The sequence below is a fragment of the Zosterops lateralis genome (genome assembly GCF_965231275.1).
Source record: "Zosterops lateralis genome assembly, chromosome: 5".
NCBI classification, from domain to species: domain Eukaryota; kingdom Metazoa; phylum Chordata; class Aves; order Passeriformes; family Zosteropidae; genus Zosterops; species Zosterops lateralis.
This window is the reverse complement of record NC_139766.1, coordinates 35394268-35415124: the sequence shown is the minus strand read 5'-3', so window position 1 is coordinate 35415124 and position 20857 is coordinate 35394268. Positions and strand designations below refer to the sequence as shown.

Genomic DNA, 20857 nt, shown 5'->3' with positions numbered 1-20857 from the left:
TCTTGTTTTCACAGTATATGCTCAGCTAATGAATTAGAATGCAGGAGATGCTACTGAAAGCAGCTGCTTTCATTGTATTACTGTGTATTACTTGATAATGCCAGCTATATGCTCATAAGTTTACAAAATAGCAAGTATTAATACTGTCCCACAGTTCTCATTTTACATGTCACTCATGATATGGATGTTTCAGATGTAAAATTACCTTTTAATAGCTGTCATCAGGATTGAGATATGTCAAGAAGTAACTTTATCTGAAATCAGAACAGTCTTGGCAATTTGCCAGCATAAAAAGCAATCTTCTAGCGATTGTCGTAGCTCTGGATTGGAAGATGAGAAGGGAGTCTTAGGCAGGCTCGTAGATGCTTCATACTGTCATCAGACATGCTTGGATATATATCTCTGTGTATTACACACATTATCTGCAAATTATCTTTGAGCAATACTCCATAAATAATGGCTTTATCACTGCTTCATGCTTTCATGTTGATTAGGTGTGTAGTCCAACATTGCTGGTGATGTATTGTTAGAAATGTCAGCCTTTCTCCATGCTTGGTTTCAAACCTAGTGTGGCTCTTTAGATTATCTTGTTAAAGTGACAAAATAAAAAGGGTATTCTAGTTAAATGTACAAGTAGTGTAGCCAAGACAGTCAAAACCACTACTTTGTAAAACTTACTACATTATGATTTTTTTAATGTTATTGCCTTACATTTTCTAAGCAGGATTACATATCTTGGATTAATATATTGGGGTTTTATTTTGAGCATTAGTTTCTGTAAAACAGTCTCAGGGTGTGATTTCAAGTTTCAAACTTTAAGGAAAGGTCCACAACTTTTTCCCTTGTGAAGCCAGAGATCCTGTGGTTAAATCAGTTCTCTTAGTGATTTGGGTCCAAGTTTTTTATGGAGGATTAAAATGTGTGTGAACACTACTAGAACACTTGTTAATTTCAAATAACCTTTTAAATTAGAATATTCTTTTCCTGGTCAGTGTCTGGATAAATGAATGCACATTTTGAACACTTGCTAGGTTCTCTTAGATTAGGAAGTGTCATCTGCAAATCTTGGTTGCGAGAGTCTAGCCAAAGTTTCTGGTATTTTTGAGGAATCCTGTTGAAATTCAAAACCTTGTCCAAGACACCCTCTTCCTGACTATGGTTAGCCTTCTGCTTATCTTGGAGCTATACATGGCCTGTGTGCCATGAATTGTATACAGAATTAGAAAAAAACTTTTCCAATTTTTGCAGACTATCTATACTGCTTAGTGGTAAATTAGCAACCAGCCTGGCACCTTAATAAGCAGCAGACTGCCTTGGTAGAATTCTCCTGGAAAGTATGAAGGGCTTCACTTGTGCAGAGAAGTACATGTGCAAACCTACATAATTATTCTGCATTCTTCGACATTGTGACTGTCACTACTAATATAGTTGGATTTTATCTTTTGCCCAGAAGCAGTTGCTTGAGTAGTATGTATTTTCTCAGACTATTCCGAGACCTGCATTAGTAACTGCAGTTTAGTGAGCCATGTCAAGACTGAAAATTCATTAGCATTTTGCAGTACTCCAAAGTAGGAAGAACTTTTGTTTGTTTTGTCAAAGTTTTCATATTGTAAGTTGTCTATTGACTTTTAAGCTGCGTATATACCAGATTATTTCCATGTATACAAGAATATTTCTAATTACCCCTTTTTAAATGGGTCTGGACAAATTAATGAGAATTTAACTTCTTAACATGGCTGTAATGTGTTTGGTGTTTCTCAGCCCCACTGGAAGAACACCAGTGCTAATTATGTTTGTGTTTTTACATGAGTCAGTGCTATTGAGGAAGACATTGTCAGTCAGAAGGCATTTTTTGCTTTGTCCTACAGACATGCCAAGATTTCTTCATAAGTTTTAAGACCTTCATGCTTTTAGCAAGATAAAATGATTGTCTGTTATCTGGTGCTTCTAACTGGTCCCACTGGATAGGGTAATGAATCTGAAACTCTGTGGTTCACAGGTGACATTTTCATCTCCAATGGATTTCCTCCCAAAGATGAGTAAATATACCTAGTGTCTTTAAGGAGATATAATGTGATACAACGAGTTATATCACTAAAGATTTTATTATGTTATCATTGATTTGCTGACAAAAATATTGGTACCTTGAGACAATAGTCTGGACGAGATATAACAGTTTTGTATGTCAAATAAACAGGAGTGACAGCAAGCTTTCCACATAAGAAAAGGTACAAACCTGATGGGAAGATAATGACAGTAGAGTAAACAGAAGCAGAGGACACTAGAACTGCTTGTAGCTGTTAAGAAGCTACACTTTATATACTCAGAAGCATATTGTTTAACATAAGGCTACTTTATATCCACTTTTGTATGCATGCCCTATTGCATATAGACTCATTTGGGTAGTTCATAGACCACGTTGATCACAATCAAAACACGTCAGCATCTGTTGTGGCTTGTGCTTGATGGTTATACATTCATGGATACTGATAACATGCAAGCGCTGTATTGATAATGGAAGTGTTAAGTGATGGGTTCAAAGAGCTATTATTATTAGACAAGTGTTACTGTAGTGCAATTGAGAAATACAGCAAGCACTGAAATACACTGAGTAGCTGAAGCAGAGAATAAGGAGTTAGATTAAAATTAAAATGGTGCCTGTTAAAGAGCTGCAGTTGCCAGGCTACTAACACTGCAGTTTTGTGTGTGCCTTGACACAGCACTCAGTCTTTTCTCCTGCATCCTGTAGTAACTGCATTATTCTGTGAACATCAAGATTTAGTTCCTCCATCTGTCAAGTAAAGTGATTTCATTCCACAATCAGAACAATATTTTCCATTTTTGGGACCAGCAAGGTATTGGAATGAATATGGAAATTCTAAAGTGCTTTGCAAAAAATGATACTTAGGCTAAACTAGGCGTTTATGCTAAATTAGGCATTTATCTTTAAGTTATTGGTATAAAGCCATGGTATGTATCTAGTTAATTCAGTCGTTATTTTAAAATAATATTTATGATATACAAAATTTCAGTTTAATGTTGTTGGTTGTTGTGTTTTTGTGGGATTTTTTTTCTATATTAAGCAGCAAGGAAGGACCTAGAATGTTGCTGCTTCTGCCAATTGAAAAGAAAGGGTTTTGTTGTCCTCCCTCTTTCCTTCATCTCCTTGGAAACCGTGAGCACACACTGCTAGCTTTCCCAATGTGGTATACATTTTTTACATGCACAGGGTTTTTTTTTTTCATTGTATACTTAGGAGTCAAATATAATTACTTGTACATCCCTTATTTCAAAATAAAATGCTTTTTTACGAAGTATAAAAAAATCTCCATTGTATAAAAATGCACCATGTGTTAAAATCGTACATATTTTCAGGTATACTGCATTTCTGCATTATTGTCATTTTCCTCTGGCTGTTCTGATGAATATATCTTCCTCTTTTATACTCTGCTCACTCTGTTAAGTATGCTTAGCAGAAACCTATAATGCTTGAAAAGATCTGCAGGAAACTGCTTTAATACATGATACCTATGAGAGAGCAAGTCAGTATGGCACACTACCATTTCTTCTAGATTCTGTTGTACTGAATTTCAAGGCGAATGCTTCCTCTTGTAAAATGGTATATCATTACAAAGAGCAAAAAATAGTAACAAGCTTAAAACAATAAAAAATTAATAAATAAAATGGAAAAGTTTTTTCCTTAATAAAGCTCAGAATATTTTATATATGTAAAATTTTTTACATATATTTTAATAGGGAAAATCTAGCCAATGTTAAAGCATATTGATTAAGCATGAATTCTTAACTCAGTGAAATAGCAATGTATTACTGAGCAACATTTTTGATCTAAAATTGAAAAAAATTTCATCTATTAGCAGCATTTTTATAGAGATTACTGCAGAATCCTACAAGACAAATCTGTTGTTACTCGGAAAGAAAAATCTGTGGAATTCTGTTTTAGCATCTGTAAGAGATCTTAGCTTTATGATTAATTTTACCTGTAATAAAACTGCAAATTAAACAAGATTTAAGTCATATTTTCTTGCAGATTAAAACTTCAGCATGTAAAACTTCCCATATGAGAAGGTAAAAAAGAGTATCTGTACAAAGTGAGAAAAAACTTTTATAATGATGAAGTAAATGCTTGTGTAGTCTTAGGTTTTATATAGTTGTTTACTTTTTATCAAACTTACATTGATGGTTTTCAGGTGGTAAACCTGCAAACTAAACCCATGATAATCTAATATTTTACAGCTAATTCTCTGTCACCATGGCTTTTTTTAATGTTCCTTGTCAGTTTTCTGATACACCTAGAGTTTTTACCATTGTTTTCCCTGGAATCAAGAGCAGAACCCAAAATTTCTGGAACCCAAAAGTTCCAGGTATTCTGTGCTTTCATAAAATAGTTATCTAATCAGCTGGGGGACTTCAATTTCAGAAAAAGTTAATGGTTAATATAATAATTCGGAAAAATTGTTAATGGAACCAGTTATTTCTTCATGAGAACTAGAAGAAGTCTGTTCTGAATGTCCCAAATATAATTATTTCTCTGCATATGTGATTTATACTTTAATTGCACAGAAGGGACCATTGGAATTTTTCATTTTACTGACCAGTATAAGAACACTAAATGGCAAAAGTAGAAATTTGAAGGCTTTTTTTACCACTTGATGATGTTGATTCTTTAAATAGATAAATTTCTCTCATAGGGACCTCATATCATTTATAACATGAGATGTATTGCAGAAGAGCTGCAAGTTGATGCAATTTGTAGATATATTGTCTCTGGAATCTCTAATTTGCTGCAGAAGTCAAGAATGATTGTTATTGACAGACAGGGAGTCTAATAGCTAAAGCCCTAGTCTGCAGTAAAGCTATATCTTGTACCTTTTTTTTCTGTATATTTCTGTTCTGCTGTTGCAGTCTCTTGTAGCAACATTTTTAAAGATATATGTGAGTATTTAATTTCCTTCAGTCATTTAGTACTCACTCAGAATGTTTAAGCACTTTAACTTGGTTCAGTGATATCTTTGAGATTATCAGTCTCAAATATTCAACTGATCCTGATCTTCTGTTAAAGAAGTCCCTAAAATAAGTTGCCCTCAATTTTTTCTTTTTCTTTCATGCTTTCCAAAGTGAGAGAAACATGATGGTGTGGAATTTGCTACTTATAATAACTCATTACTGTTTACCTGCCAAGCAGATACACCAAGCAGAGGAGAAAAATTGAAAATAAAATTTATCATTCAGCTTTTTTTCTATCCCTTCTATAAATGCATTAAAATGAAATTTTGATATTTAGGCAATCAGTTTACTTGATAGGGACCAGTAGGTTCCTTTTGGTACTGTAGATCACTACTGCAACACCTGCATAAAGGTGTTCTGTTGTTCTGTATGTGTCTTACTGTCATCCAGAAAAATATTTCCCCCCTTTATACATTTAATATCAAGTAGGTCAAGACTGATCTACAGCAACATATCTGTTACATAGCAATGCATTGAGTAACCAACCCTTGGACTTCATCAACAGTTGTTCCCTCAAAATACTTGATTGCTTTTGAAGTCTCATTTCTCTTTAATTCCCTTTCCTTTGTGGAGCTTGAAATGGTACCTAAGACTTGGTAAATTTGACATAGTCCTCCTTCTCTTTCAGCATTATAGTCTTAGCTCTTTGAACTGAAGATTTCATCTTCCATTTTCCATGTAATATTTTTCCACCTAATGTCTCTCTGTCCATTAATCCATCCACAGCATAAATGTGACCCCGAGACATTCTGTTACTAGGTAACATGTTGACATTATCCTGAATGAAATGAGGGTAGGTAAATAATTGGTCTGGCCCAGCAAAGCATTTCTTGCATTTTTATGTTGAAGTAATTTTTCTCACTCTGAGCACAGCTGGTACTGTGAGTCTTGTTTCGGACATAGTTTGCTGTACTGTTACCCTAAGCTTTACTTCTGTTTTTGCACAGCTCACTTCAGCTTTTTTTGTTAAACAGTAATTATTTTAAAAAAATTAGAAAGTTTCTCCAGAAAGGATGATAACATGATAAAGAGTTGTTGTATGCAAGTGGTTTGAAGACCTTTCTACATTTTGGTTAAATGTAAACTAAACTTAAGTGTAAACTTTAAACTATTAAAACTATTAATATGTGGTTTATTTTGTCTGACTATCAGTGGGAGATGCATGGGAGAGCAGAGAAGGCATTAAACTGTAATAGAGGAAGTATTGAACCAGACTGCAGAAGAAAATGAATGATGAACAGTTTCAGCTAGTACAAATCAAGAACTATTCAAGTTTTTATGGCACACGCCCCTCCCCCCCCCCCCACCTTTTCTTCCCAATGGATTGTTGTGAATGGCATTAGGTACCCTTTCTTGTGTGGCACTGAAGCCTCTGAACATCTTCTTGTCTTTATTTCAGATACCTTCATTTGTACCTCAGACGAGTTATATTTTTAAAGTCAACATGTATAAATTATTTATGGGAACAAAAATGTATTCTATTCTTTAATATTCTGTCATCTTGGAGTCTAATGAATTTCTGTTTTAAAGGCAAAAATGTCACTTGTGAAACAAGTGGGACTTTTAGCTGCTGGATGTCAGCCATGGAATAAGGATATATGTGCTGCTAGTGGGGACAGATTCGCCTACTGTGCTACCCTTGCTATTTATATTTATCAGGTAAGGTTATTCTTGTTTATCAGATAAGTTACACTTTTACATTGCTGTTGATTTCACTTTGAACCCTTTCAACAAATGTTTATGCAATGCTTTTGCATTCTGAGGGAGAAATGAAGCAATTCCACAATTTAATTTGAAGCCGTAGTATAAAATAGGATTTTGCACAGTGGATTAAAATGGTTTAAAGTTGTGGATTCAGGTATATGGATTTAGGTGGTGACCCACCTTTACTTAATTTGGAACCCAAACTCCTCAGCACTGTGGTCTTCTGAAATTTGCACCTAACACCTAACTAAAAAACAGAAATGCTGTGACATAGAATTTTCAGATTGAGAAATATGTGAAGAAATAACGTATGCACTTACTTTAATTTTAGGAATTATACTGGTAGTAGTATTAAAATGAACAAATTTACTGTGTCATGTTTGGGTATTTATTTTTTTTTTCTATTTTTAACTGTACTAAGTAATTTAAAAAATGAGAAAGATTTCAAACTCATTTTTATATTCTGTCCTGTTTACCCCCTTGGAGATTACTACTCCATACTAAATGATTGTTACCATGCCTATAAATAAAACATTTTAAGATTGTTTGAGTACACTTCTAAATGAAATGTAGTAATTTATAAGTGACAGGAAATAGACACAAAACTGGTTTTTGGATAGTTGGATATCAGGCAACCTTTTTTTCCAAGTCAAATGTATGAGAGTTTATTTTATTGAGATGTGAGGTAACTGGCAATAGTTAAATGCACTATAAAGTCATCTGAAAGTCTAATATTGTTATATGAAGTATTTTCCAACCCAGAGGTATTTTAAGTAAGTTTACAAAAAAATGTATTTCTAAAATGAATTTTACTGTTTGTTTAGCTGGATCACCGATACAATGAATTCAAGCTCCATGCGATTATGTCTGAGCACAAGAAGACAATCACAGCCATATCTTGGTGTCCCCACAACCCTGATGTGTTTGCAAGTGCCAGTGCAGATAGTTTAGTGGTCATTTGGAATGTGAATGAACAGAAAGTTGTGGCCAAGCTGGACAATACCAAAGGTATTTTAGACATGGAGATCTGTTCTATCCATACATCTTGATCCATGGGCATGGGAAATACTTGACAGAGTGTAAACTCTCTAGTTGGTAGGCTGGAGTTTTAACAATTGCCTAACACAATATTCTTGTCAGATCTTTTGCAGTTCATTCTAGAAAATAATGATAGTGTGTTTGACTAAATTGCTGTCAACCATCTCATATTTGGTAAAGAAAGACATTACTCTTTTTCCCTAAAGAAGTTGACCAGTTCAAGAATTAACTTTGCTAGTGATTACTTGTTGAGCAGGGAAAAACAAAACAAAACAAAACAAAACAAAACAAAAAAAACCAAAACAAAACAAACCAAAACAAAACAAAACAAAAAAAACAACAAAAAAAAACCAAAACAAAAAAACAAACAAACAAACAAAACCCCAAACCATTATTTCTGTCACTGTATAAAAGGATAAATAATTATATTTTTAAATAATAAATTTCATAATGACTTTAGCTAAGTGAAAGCAAATAAAAGGTAGCCTTAACAGATTCAAGTATAAATCATCAGTGAATTTGAACAACAGCTTTTGTTTAAATATCCTAATGCTTGTCTACCTGAATCTTGTCTCAGGCCTTGAAATTGCTGGAGATTGTATTACAACTCTGAGGGGTTAAGCATCCATGTTACAGTTACGTTTCCCTGCCCAGTTCTGATTAATGCCATTTAGTCAAAACCATTACCTGTATTTCTGTTCTTAGAGTCAATCTCATCAGGTGTCCTTGACTCTTACCTTTTCATTCTTGGAAAGTGAGTGAGACCCAAGAACAGTCAAGATCTCAGGATCTAATAAGCTATTTTGGGATCTGCTACTCTATTCTCTCCAGAGCATTTAGGGATACCTTTTACATCTTGCATATCAAGAAAAAGTAAAATTCACAGTGGTTTAATTGATTCTAAAAGAAATTATGTATGAGCTTATGCATGAATATAAATGCTGATACTTATTTTTCAATACATTGCTTGTTTAAAAATCTACTTCAGCCAATGACTACACATGAAAAAGTGTTGTTATTATAAAATATTATTAAATACTAATATTTTAGTATTTTTAGATAATATTAAGATAATATGTTTAAATTTAAGATAATATGTTTAAACCTTCTATTGGTTTCTCTTTTAATCCCTTTTACACTGCCACATAGAATTGTCTAAATACAGTTTTAAGTTTTCAGCTTGAGGAATTTATTTTGCTGTCATTTATTCCTTCAGGCACACATTATTAAGCTGTGAGGATGATGAGGGTTGGAGACATTAAGATCAAAATTCTTAAATGAGACTGCCTACAGTTAGGTATTAGACAACTGAATTAAACAACTATTAGAAAACTGAATTTAATTTCTGTCATGTATCCAGAAGGAAGCTATCAAGAGTTCCCTTTTATTACGGAGCAAGCTTTCAAATTTTGTCACACATATCTGCTTCTGTTAGATGTATCTCTAAATTTCATTTGCTAAAATAGGCATTTTGAAATTCTCAGTATTTTACTATCTTAGTAGCAAATAACTTACAGTAAAACATAGTAGTGAATGAAATTCTGAATGAATGAAAGTATTGTTTGCAGGATCAGGCTTATCCTCCCCCAAATGTGTGAATGTTTTTGGCACTGATGAGGTATAGATATCATTAAATACAGCCCATCAAAGTAGCATAAAAGTAATTTGGGAAATAATTTTACTTCCTGCCAATGGAAGTCTTTAGTTTACTTTTACACCATAAGATGTGCATGCAGTTCTCTAAATTTCAGTCTAGCAATTTTTATGTAGAACAATTATTTCTACTGTTTTTCAAGACAATTGCTGATATTGGGTCAAGCAATACTGCACTGAATTTTGTATTCTGCTTCTTATAAGGTTTATCTGTATGTTTCAGGAATTCCTGCATCCCTTGGCTGGTGCTGGAACGAAGGTGATGCCGTTGCGTTTGTGTCCCACAGAGGTCCGCTGTACATTTGGACTATCTCAGGACCTGACAATGGAGTAACTGTGCATAGAGAAGCACACAGTTTCTTGTCAGATATCAGTCTGTTTAGATGGCATCCAAAGAAAAAAGGAAAGGTGATATTTGGACATACTGATGGAAGCCTATCTATTTTTCAACCAGGTAAAACTTATATGGCAAAATATTTAGCTTTATATATGTATGTCTTGTTTCTCCATATGCATGCAATTCTGCACTTTTAAAAGTTAGATTCTATAATGTAGGTACATGCATAAAATTTGTTCTTGATTCATAATATTCCTATTCCTTCCATATAATAAAAATATGTTTTCTTAGATAAGGAATTCAGAGCATTTTCTTTGTGTCTCCTCCCTTTTGTGACCAAGATAGGACTGCAATTTTTTGACAACTGCAATAAACACTTTTTTTTTTGAGAATGATAACAGGCATGATCTTCCACTGAACTATATTTTCCTTCAAGTTTATTCTTCTGAATGGAAAGACTTATATCTTTTGTTTACTTTCCTACTTTTGCATTTGTTCTGGAGTCCTCTGTTTCATATTCTAGAATCCTCTGCAATTTTATAGGTAGACTCTCATGTCACACTTAATATTATCTTAATGGTTCTGTTCTGTCAAAGGATAGATGGAAAAATATTTACCTCTTTTTGTCTGAAATCCACCACACACATTTGTGCATACTTAATAAATAGTCTTGTTCTCTGCTAAGAAAGTGTTATGTTGATAAGCTCATTTGAAGGTAAAATTTGACTTATTTTCATAGTTTTCTTTAAAGGCAGATATCTGTATTAGGTTGATTATTTCAAATTTTTTCCTGACTGCTTCTTCTTCCTTGAATAAAAATTGATTTTCAACTTTGTGAGAAAAACTGTCCTTTAAAAAATGTGTTAATTTTACGTTGTTGAATTGTTCTCCAGCAGCCATGCAAAATTTATTTTCCTTCAGGTCACACTACTAGTTGTCACACAGGATGTCACAGAGAATAGATCCTCTTGCTTCTGTAGTGCTGACCGAGTTAGCACTGGCATTGGGAAAAGGAAATCAATTTTAATATGGTAACATCTAAGTATTTATCAGACTGAGACTTTTCATAAAGTCTGTCTAGAATGATTTGAATATGAAAACAGAAATAATGAGAAAAAATATTTAAAATATCAAAATTATATTTTGCAAATTAAAATATAATATAGGCTAAAAAAATCTAGGCAATGGCAGTTTTGTATGTATCACAATTCAAGTTGCTGTAAAAAATTTGTTTCAGGAAAATTATCCATTACTAGATAAAACTATTTGCATCAACTCAAAATTTAGAATACATGATCACAGGAATGCTACCTTTCTCTGTAATTAGGATAGTTTTCTTTATTGTTGTAATATTGCACATCTTTATTCAAATAATTTTAAAATTAAAAAAAAAAATACAAGTTTTTTCCTGTTCTCAGCATACATAAAATTGTTCATTTCCAACAGAACAATAAAATTTGGAAGTTTATATGCAGCTGGGTGAAATTTTTTTCTATAAGTAGCAGACTACACAATGTTTTTTTCACTGCTGTTATTTACTTAGTTTTCTGTCCCATGGCTGTATTTTCTTTTCTATTAACACCACAATATGCATTAATATATCAGAACATTTAGTGTAAAGAAAATATATGCAAGAATATATGATTAATACCAAATTTTTAGGGAGATTCAATGCAGTCATATAGAGCCAAACATTGTCCCTTTTATTTGTTCTCATTTAAGCTTACTTAAATGACCTGTGACTCAGTGGATGATTCATACTGTTCATGTTTTCTTTTAATGGAAAACAAAATTTAACAGTTAGGGTTTTCATGGGATTTGCTTTTAGACTCCTTTTTTTGAAACACAGGTAAAACTGAATGGCTCCTGGATGCACGCTGTCTTATACTCTCCCACCAGGTGGTTGTGCTTTCTTGGGGCTGAAGTGTTTGAATATGGATGATTTCAGTCACTTAAGGACTTTTTGCCTTTAGTTCTTGTATAGCTGCCTGAAAAATGTCTATTCTGCTTTTCTGTTTCTGTTTTTCATTTCAGTGTTGATTTGCAGTAAAACAAAAGGGTGAGCTGTAATGTAAGCAGGGGACATTGTTTAAAAAAGTGGGAGTTCTCAAGTTTTTGGCAAATTTAAGCAATTATCATACTTCTGTTATTCCCAATGCTTCAGAAGAGTGAAAAAAAAATAGGATCAAGAAATTGGTTTATGCTGTTAATTGTTGTACAGTCTTAAATTATTTCTCCCATTTCTAGTACCTGATTTTATAAAGTTGCCCTAGATGTAATGTGTATGAACCAGTACCAAAACTGAAAATTAGATTGAAGCTGAATAATGGAAGATGTCAATTTCTTATTTCTAGAAAAGCAAGTTTTTTGGTTGGGTTTTTTTAGTATAACAGCACAACTTAAAAAATACAGAACTATTTCATCTGGACTGTACACTGTCTTAATAAATTAAGATTCATCTCTCAGTAAAAATAAAAAGTGGGAGATAAATATGATATTAAAAATGTGGTGTTTGATAATATTTCATCAAGTGAAATATCGCATCTTTTTTGTAGGTATCAGACTAGATCAGTAGATACTTTATGGTCTGGTTTGGCTACAGAATCTGTAAACACTTCATAGCTGCACACATAGTTTTAAAGAAGGAAAAATGTCTAAAGGCAGTTGTTCAGAAAAAGCATTTACTGTCACAGTGTTTTTCTAGTTCTTACTGCCTTTATTTTGCCCGTATTTGCTGTGGTGTGCAGTCTTACTTACACTCAAATGGATTGTATTTTGTGCTGTGCTGCAGACCTTTACTCACATAATTCTTTGACTAATGTATATGATTTAACATGCTTTCCTTTCCTAGAAAGTTATCTTTATAAACCTGACAGCTTTTTCTGTTTTCTGCTGTATTAAACCTAAAGTCAAATCTGCTAGAAAAAGAAGTACTCCAAGTCAAATATTGCAAAGATAGCTTCATTACTTTGACTAGTGCAGACAATAGAGCAGGTTACTGAAAATTTCAGAGAGAGAGGAAAAAATCCTGTTTGCTAACCTTGTACCTATGGAAAGGATATATTTGATTTAATTTTTAAATAACCTCTTTTCTTGTGTACTTTAAAGGTTCAAAAAATCAGAAACATGTCTTAAGACCAGAATCTCTTGAAGGAACGGATGAAGAGGATCCAGTTACAGCTCTGGAGTGGGACCCTTTGTCAACTGATTACCTTCTTGTTGCTCATTTACATAATGGTATTCGGCTAGTTGATTCTGAATCTCTGTCCTGTATCACAACTTTTAGTTTTCCCAGTGCAGCAGCATCTGTTCAGTGTTTAGCCTGGGTTTCTAGTGCACCTGGAATGTTTATAACTGGAGGTAAGGCTTTTATTTCCTGATTTGTGCAAAGATAAAAAATACAGGACTGAGTCTTCAAAATTGATACCCCAAGTTTGATTTTTCTGTTTCGTAATATTTTTACAAGTAGAAACATACATGAATTGTACAATAAAAGACCATGAAACAGAACTGGAAAATACTAAAACTACACTGAGCAATTTCTTTACGTGTTTGAAAAATTTAGCTGCATAAATATGTGACTTTCTACAACTTTTTATGCTAAGTAATATTTTCCTCATGCACCCTTTAGCAAAAAATATATTAATTCCTTTGGGAATAGGAATAAAAATGCGGTGTAATAATTGATGTCACTTCAAAGATTTAAAAAAATGAAAAGAAAAAGCTATTGCCTGCCTCTGTTCTACACCATAGACATTATGGCTCAGGTTGAACTAATGAATAAGGAAACTAAGACTGGCAGAATATTTGTAATGAGAGAGGTTCCTTAGAATTCATCTATGTTTGAATAGCTAATATTAATAATGATTGTTGTTAATAGTGATATGGCCACAGTGGTAAATGGAGGATAAATAGGATGCCATGGATGTTACACTAGATGGTCTCCAGAGGTGCCCTCCAACCCTGACTATTCTGTGATTCTATGGAGTTGACAGTGCCTGCTTATAAAGTTGTTCTTAGGACTTGAAGTTTAATTCACTGCAGTATTTTTGTATAAATCAGTCCTCAAACCACATACCTCTGTGTTTTGTTTTGTTTTGTTTTTTTGAACCTCAGATTCTCAGATTGGTGTGTTACGTGTTTGGAATGTTTCACGTACAACACCTATAGATAATTTTAAGTTGAAACAAACTGGTTTCCATGGCTTGCATGTGCTAAGTTCTCCTCCAAAGAAAAAGCGTAAGTGTAATTTTGATTGTTATTAATTGTAATGGCTGCAACTTGGGAAAATCTTATTTATGAGTCCTGTAATGTCCAGATCAATCTCTGTAGGGCTGGTCAGCTATTTAGTTCTTAGTTAAGGTACATTTTGCTGTTAGTGGGTTAGGCAAAGGCATAAAGGATCTTGTACTTTATAAGGCCCTTTTATAGTAGGCCAGGCTTCATACAGGAATTCTCCATTTCTTTTGTTTTAAATCTCATTAGAATACAAGCATTTTACTAATTATAATTTTACTTATTATTGAAATATAAATTAATCTTCTCTCTTTGTCTTTTGCTTTATATTGTTAAGCATGTTCATCACAGTATCCTACTAAAAATCACCATACATCTTCAACAAGTGAGGCTGTTCCACCTCCAGCTTTAACCCAAAACCAAGCATTTTCTCTTCCTCCTGGTCATACCGTCTGTTGCTTCATGGATGGTGGAGTGGGGCTTTATGACATGGGAGCCAAAAAGTGGGATTTCCTTAGAGATTTGGTATGGTTCATCTCTGTCTTTGAATAGAGAGTTTATTTGGCTTATACACTTTCTTCTAACAGAAAAAAAACCTGGAGAACGAAGTCTTCGCAGTACTGTAAAACAGTTTCTGTTGTTAAAAAGAGCCCAGATTTATAGGAAACAAAATGACAGTTCTGAAGTTTAAAGTAATCTTTTATTTTAAATTAATGAATTCTGTTGGAAGTATTCTGACGGTTTGTTTTAAACCAGAAATACAGATTTAAAGACTTGTTTTTTGTTTGTTTATTTTTAACTGAAATTTTAGTTTGATTGCCTTCTCAGAAAATTTCTCTAGTGGGTTTTCTATGATTCAGAATAAAAGTTTGAGTCGTTTCATCAGAGGGCTATATGGTGAATGCACTCAGTTTAACATTACAAAGACTTAATTATTAAATTTTCTTTGAAGCTGAAATTCAGGAATGGGTTTAACACATATTAGATGACCCTCTTCTTCACCAGGCTTTTGGTTATTGAGGTTCTTGTGGATATTTCTCTTTTCCTCTTTCCAAGTTCCCTTTTCACTGAAAAAAACCCCAAACAAACAAAATCCAAATAATTTTCAGCTGTACTCCCATATGCATTTGAATAGAGGGTATTGGTTGGTTTTCTCTTTCAATTTCTATTAGGTTTGGTCCTGTAAACCAACTTCTTAAAAGAATTCTTACATAATACCTGTGTTTCATAGATTTGCCAACTTAAATTCTACAAATGCGTGTCTTGGAACATAACCAATCGATACATGAAATCTCTAATGGATTGAAGTTTAAACTACAATAGAGCATAGACTGTGTCTAGAAACACAGAATATTCAGTGGGGTACTAGACAATTTGTAGAACATATTTGACATACAGAGCTTTATTTTTTCAGTCAGGTACTTTTTACCAAAAGGGAAAACCTGATTCCTGTTTTAATTTTTTTTTTTCTTAGTTTTTTTAATTCAATTTTTAAGCAACATAGCTCTAATAGAAAATACTAAGAAGTTCCTGGCATTGTGTACCCAGTGCTTTCAGGAAAGAATTTTTCTGGTTTTAATAATAATCTATGAAAGAGTGTGTTATAGTCCAAGTTATTTAATGCCATTTAATTCTGACTGATAAGCCTAAATATAAAGGGATTTTGCAACTCTTAATTGACTTGACAGGTAAATTAAATACAATATAATTTAGAGTTTGATCTAGAGTTGGACTTACGAAAAAAATAAATAATAAAAATGGATTAAATATTTGTTTCTTTTAAGGGACATGTTGAGACCATCTTTGATTGCAAATTCAAACCTGATAACCCTGATCTTCTTGCTACAGCTTCATTTGATGGCACAATAAAAGTTTGGGACATAAATACTTTATCAGCGGTTTATACATCTCCTGGTAATGAGGGGGTTATTTATTCCATTTCTTGGGCTCCAGGTAAGAATATTTTGCTGTATGTCTAAATGTTCTTTGACTGCAGAATTTTTCATATAAAAGAATTAGTTTGATATAGAAAGGCATCTTATAAGGTTTAAACAAAATTATCTGTGAAGCCAGCAGAGTTCAATGCTTCAGACCTTGCTGAAGCTTACCCTTCTGAGTAATGCTGAGTATTTCATACTCAGAATAGAGGGAGAAGAATCTCCAGAACATTTCTAACATGGCATTATGCAGATGACAAAATGTCTTGCTTTGCATGAGAAACAGCTACTTAAAGGAATTCAGATTATATTTTGTGCTGAAATAGTGGAACATATGCATTTAGCTCTTTTTCTTCCTTCTTTGTGTAGGAGTCTAATGACTGAAGAACTCTGCTTTAACCTTATTAGAATAGGAAGTGTCTTTTCTACAAAGCATCTACTCTTTTTTAGACAAATCACTGGAGTCACTGGGAAATTTTGTTTTCAAAACTGGCCTGTAGCCTTCTTTGGTGTACCTGAAAATACACACTGATACTTGTCAGTAGTTGACAAAAGGTTGACTTCCTTGTTGTGTTTTATTTCTTTGGACAGAAGATATATTTTAAAAAATCTAAATAATTCATATCTCTGTTCTCACCTGCACTTTTAAACTCTTAAGAAATAATAACTGGCAGGAGAAGACTATTGTGGTGGGAAGCTTAATGTAGTCTGCATATGTGAAATACATTTGCACTTTTTCATTTCAGAGTCTCTTGCACCTTATACCTCTTCATAGATAATTTGTCTTGCTATATAGAAATCATGGCAATATGAAATACAGTGCTTATGCTTGATTATTTAGTTTTAAACTTTAAATTCAATTTGTAGTTGTATCTCACATTGAATGAATAGTTTGTTTGCTGCTGGAGGGGTGTGGGGTTGTTCCTTTTGATTTTGTGGTTTTATTTTTTGGTGGGTTTTTTTTCGTTTGTTTGTTTTTAAAAGTGAATTGGAAGCACATGCTTCAACTTTGTTTCTTACCACCCTATCCAAAAGCTCCTGTCACTCCCAGCCAGAACTTTTTGTGCTTCTTTCACCTTACTCCCAGACAGTTCCTATCTGCCTTGTACTTTGTCCTTAATATATAATCTAATGCATGCCACCATTTGTTTGATGTCAAAAGACCTTTGAAAAAAGTTATTACTCCTTTTTCTTTTTTCTCCCCTATCATTCTCCTACCTGAGTTTTTTCCCAATTTATATATTTACATTGCTAGATGACTCCTGCATAGGTTGACTTTTCCGCCTCTGAAGCTTGGAATAAAACAACAGTCAAAACTTTGCTATAAATTTGCTATTTATGAAATCCATAGCTATTTTGGGATAGAGAGTCACTGTGGTGAGGAGAATTTGGTGGCTTTTGGATTAGATCTTATCTGAGTTTTCAGGTTTTCACTGTGGATTTTTGTACTCGTATTTTCCATTCTGTAGTGTGGTTACAGATTCAAGTACATTCTTGATGGTCTTAGATGCAGCAGTGGTGCAAGATTAAGAAAACAAAATGCTGTTAGATGTTCTCTCTCATTTTTATGATTTGTCTTTATAGGTAGGGAACTTAAAAGGAAAATGCTCTAGTTGATACAACTTCAAGCTTGAAACATTGAGATTACCTCTCTCAGTTTGAGTCATATACATTATGATAATTAATTTCTTACATGCAAGACTTTCAGCAGGCATTAAGATACTTTTTACAGCAATAGAATTTTTATTTGATCATTTCTCAAAACAGGAATGTAAGAAACGCAGATCAGGCTTTCATGGAAATTGATGTTTGTAACTTAGTAGCAAATGCTGGCCTTAAACTATGGAAAACTCATGTTCATGTACCATTGATGTCTTCCCTTCATGTTACATTTCTTCAATTTAAAGTAGAACCACTGTCAAACAATATTCTGATTATATAATTATTGTAATATTTTACAAACCCCTTTTTTTAAAGGAAATTTGAACTGCATAGCGGGTGGAACATCCAGAAATGGTGGCTTCATCTGGGATGTTCGAAAAGGCAAAATGATAACCAGATTCAATGAGGTAAGATGAGATTACTACTTGTTTTGTCTATATGAAATGTAAGTTAGTCATTCCCTCTAGTGTCCATAAATAGAGATGGCCAAAGTACTTGTGCTTTTGAAAGGTGCTGTAGTATAAAAATCTATGGAGTTTTGTGAGTGCCAGTTCACATGTGTGGCAGAAGTGTTTTTACTTCCTCAGACTGGATTTGTGATACGAGAGCGGTGAAGCACCAGATGGACTCCATTACCTTAAAATTGGTCCTATAGGGATACATGGCAAAATCATAGCTAATTCCTTCTTAACTGTGTAAACATATATGGACATACAGACTCAGCATCAAAATGAAAACTGTGTTCTGTATTTTCAAAAATAAGGGCCAGAAAAAACTTTCAGTACCTGAAGTCTGGATCAATAAAGCTCCATTTTGCAGCACACTAAGCAGTATGACTCATTTAGTGGCTTGCCTTGTGTTACCTGAAATTTATCCAGGCATTTTTAAGTCCTGAAATAATAGCATAATTTTTATTGGCAGAAGGAGTTGTGTAATACTATTTTGAAGTATTTTACATTATTTTGTATATTCCTAGTATATAGCTGTGATCTTCAGATTATACAGACATAATTATTTAAGTATAGGATCTGCATCTAAAAAGAGAGGTGAGAGTGTGAAGAGAGGCACGAGCAGAAAACAAATATACCTACTTCAGAAGTTCTGGCATTCTAATACTGATATTTGCATTTGTGCTACTAAATAACACTTCTGTAGTACTGGTTCTGATACATGTCCCAATTAAGTTTTCTCATATCACAATTTTTCATGCCCACCAACTTCATTATTCCAACAAGTAAGTAAGCTTTATTCAGAATCACTGTATGATTAAGGTTGGAAGAGACCACAGGGAGTCATCTGGTCCAACCTCCTTGCTCAGGCAGGGTCATTCTAGACCCCTTTGCAAAGGATTATGTCCAGATGGTTCTAGAATATCTCCAATGAGGGAGACTCTCCAGCCTCTCAGGATAATTTATTCCAGTGCTCGGTCACTTACACAATAGAGACGTTCTTCCTCATGTTCACGTGGAACTTCCTGCGCATCTGTGTCTGCCCATTGCCTCATGTGTTTTTACTCAGCACCACCAAGCAGAGACTGGATGCATCCTCTTGGCACCCCTCCTTTCAGATACTGACAGACATTGATGAGATCTCTCAGTTGTGACTTCTCAAGATTGAATAGGCCCAGCTCTCTCAGCCTTTTCTTGTAAGAGAAATAATTTTTGTTGCCCCTTATTGGACCCTCCCCAAAAGCTCCATGTCTCTGTTGTCCTGTGGAGCCCAGAACTGGACACAACACTCCAGATGTGGCCTCACCAGGGCAGAGTAGAAGTGCAGGATCACATTCCTCGACCTACTGGAATGCTCTTCCAAATGCACCCCAGGACACCATTGGCTTTCTTGGCCACAAGGTCACGCTGCTGGCTCATGAGCAGCTTGGTGTCCACCAGAACCCCCTGGGACCTTCTCCGCAGAGCTGCTTCTCAGCATGTCTGATGTCTGGGGTTATTCCCCAGGTGCAGTACCCTGCCTCTGTCTTTGCTGAATTTCATAGTTCTTTGCCCATCTCTCCAACCTGCCACGGTCCCTCTGAAGGGCTGCACAGCCCTCTGGGGTATTGGCCACCCCCCCAGCTTTGTGTCATCAGTGAACATACTGATGGGCCTCTGCCCCTTCACCAAGTCATTGATGAACAAGCTAAACAATTCTGGGCCCAATATTGAACCTTGGGGGCTACCACTGTTGATAGGCCTCCAACTAGACTTTGTGCCACTGATTACAACCCTCTGGGATCTGCTGTTCAGCCAGTTTTCAATCCACTTCACTGTTCACTCATCCAGTCCACATTTCCTGAGTTTGACTATGAGGACTTTGTGAGAAACAGTGTTGTAATTCATGCTGAAGTCAAGGTGGGCAATACCCACTGCTCTCCCCTCATCTATCCACGTAGTTGTCATTGTAGAAGGCAATCAGGTTGGTCAAATGTGACTCACCTTTAGTGAATCCATAATAACTACCCCTGATCACCTTCTTGTCATCCATGTGGCTTTACAGGAATTGATGTGAGTGAGGCTAATTAGCTAGTTCCCTAGGTCCTCCTCTTTTTGAAGACTGGAGTGACATTTGCTTTCTTATAGTCCTCACCTCAGACACCTCTTCTGATTGCCATGACCTTTCAAAGATGACTAAGCAGCCTCATTGCAGTGATAACCAGAACTCTTTCAGCATTTTTGGATGCATCCTGTCAGGGCTCATGGACCTGTGGGTGTCAAGTTTGTCTGTGTGTTCTCTAACCCAGTTCTTTTTGATCAAGGGGAAGTCTTCCAACATCCTTCTGTGCTGATCCCTTGAGTCAGAGATTGCTGAGAGCTGGTCTTGTCAGTGAAGACTGTTGTAAAGAAGGTGTTCAATAACTCTGCATCCTCTGTTACCAGGGTCTCCCCTCCATTTAGTAATGGGCCTACTTTTTTATAATTTATCATTATTTAGAATTGGAAATAATATAAATAATTTGGAATAATTTAGAATAATTTATATTATTATAAAAGAATTATCCTTTCTTTTCCTTTTGTTATTAATAGGGTTGAAGAAGCACTTCTTGTTGTCCTTGACATCCTTGGCAAGATTTAATTCCAGATGAGCCTTTGTCTTCCTTATCTCATTTCTATTTATTCTAACAACCTCTCTATATTAATTCCAAGCGGCCTGACCCTGCTTCTGTCTCCTGCACATTTTCTATGTGCGCTTAAGTAATGACAGAAGTTCTTTGTTCATCCATGAAGATCTCTTGCCTCGTTTACCCAGTTTCTTGCTCATTGGAGTGCAT

The 20857-nt window shown here is 34.5% G+C and overlaps 1 protein-coding gene across 1 annotated transcript in view; it reads left to right on the top strand.

The window, feature by feature from the left end:
- Positions 1–6561: 6561 nt before the first annotated feature.
- Positions 6562–20857, top strand: part of WDR17 (WD repeat domain 17) — a gene marked incomplete at its 5' end in the record, with an annotated part of 38389 nt that continues 24093 nt past the window's right edge. The window contains 8 exons of the mRNA XM_083862539.1: positions 6562–6684; positions 7554–7737; positions 9644–9874; positions 12866–13117; positions 13874–13996; positions 14331–14518; positions 15778–15946; positions 17908–17999. Coding sequence (XP_083718665.1) covers positions 6562–6684; positions 7554–7737; positions 9644–9874; positions 12866–13117; positions 13874–13996; positions 14331–14518; positions 15778–15946; positions 17908–17999 — 1362 coding nt within the window. The remainder of the gene's footprint in view (positions 6685–7553; positions 7738–9643; positions 9875–12865; positions 13118–13873; positions 13997–14330; positions 14519–15777; positions 15947–17907; positions 18000–20857) is intronic.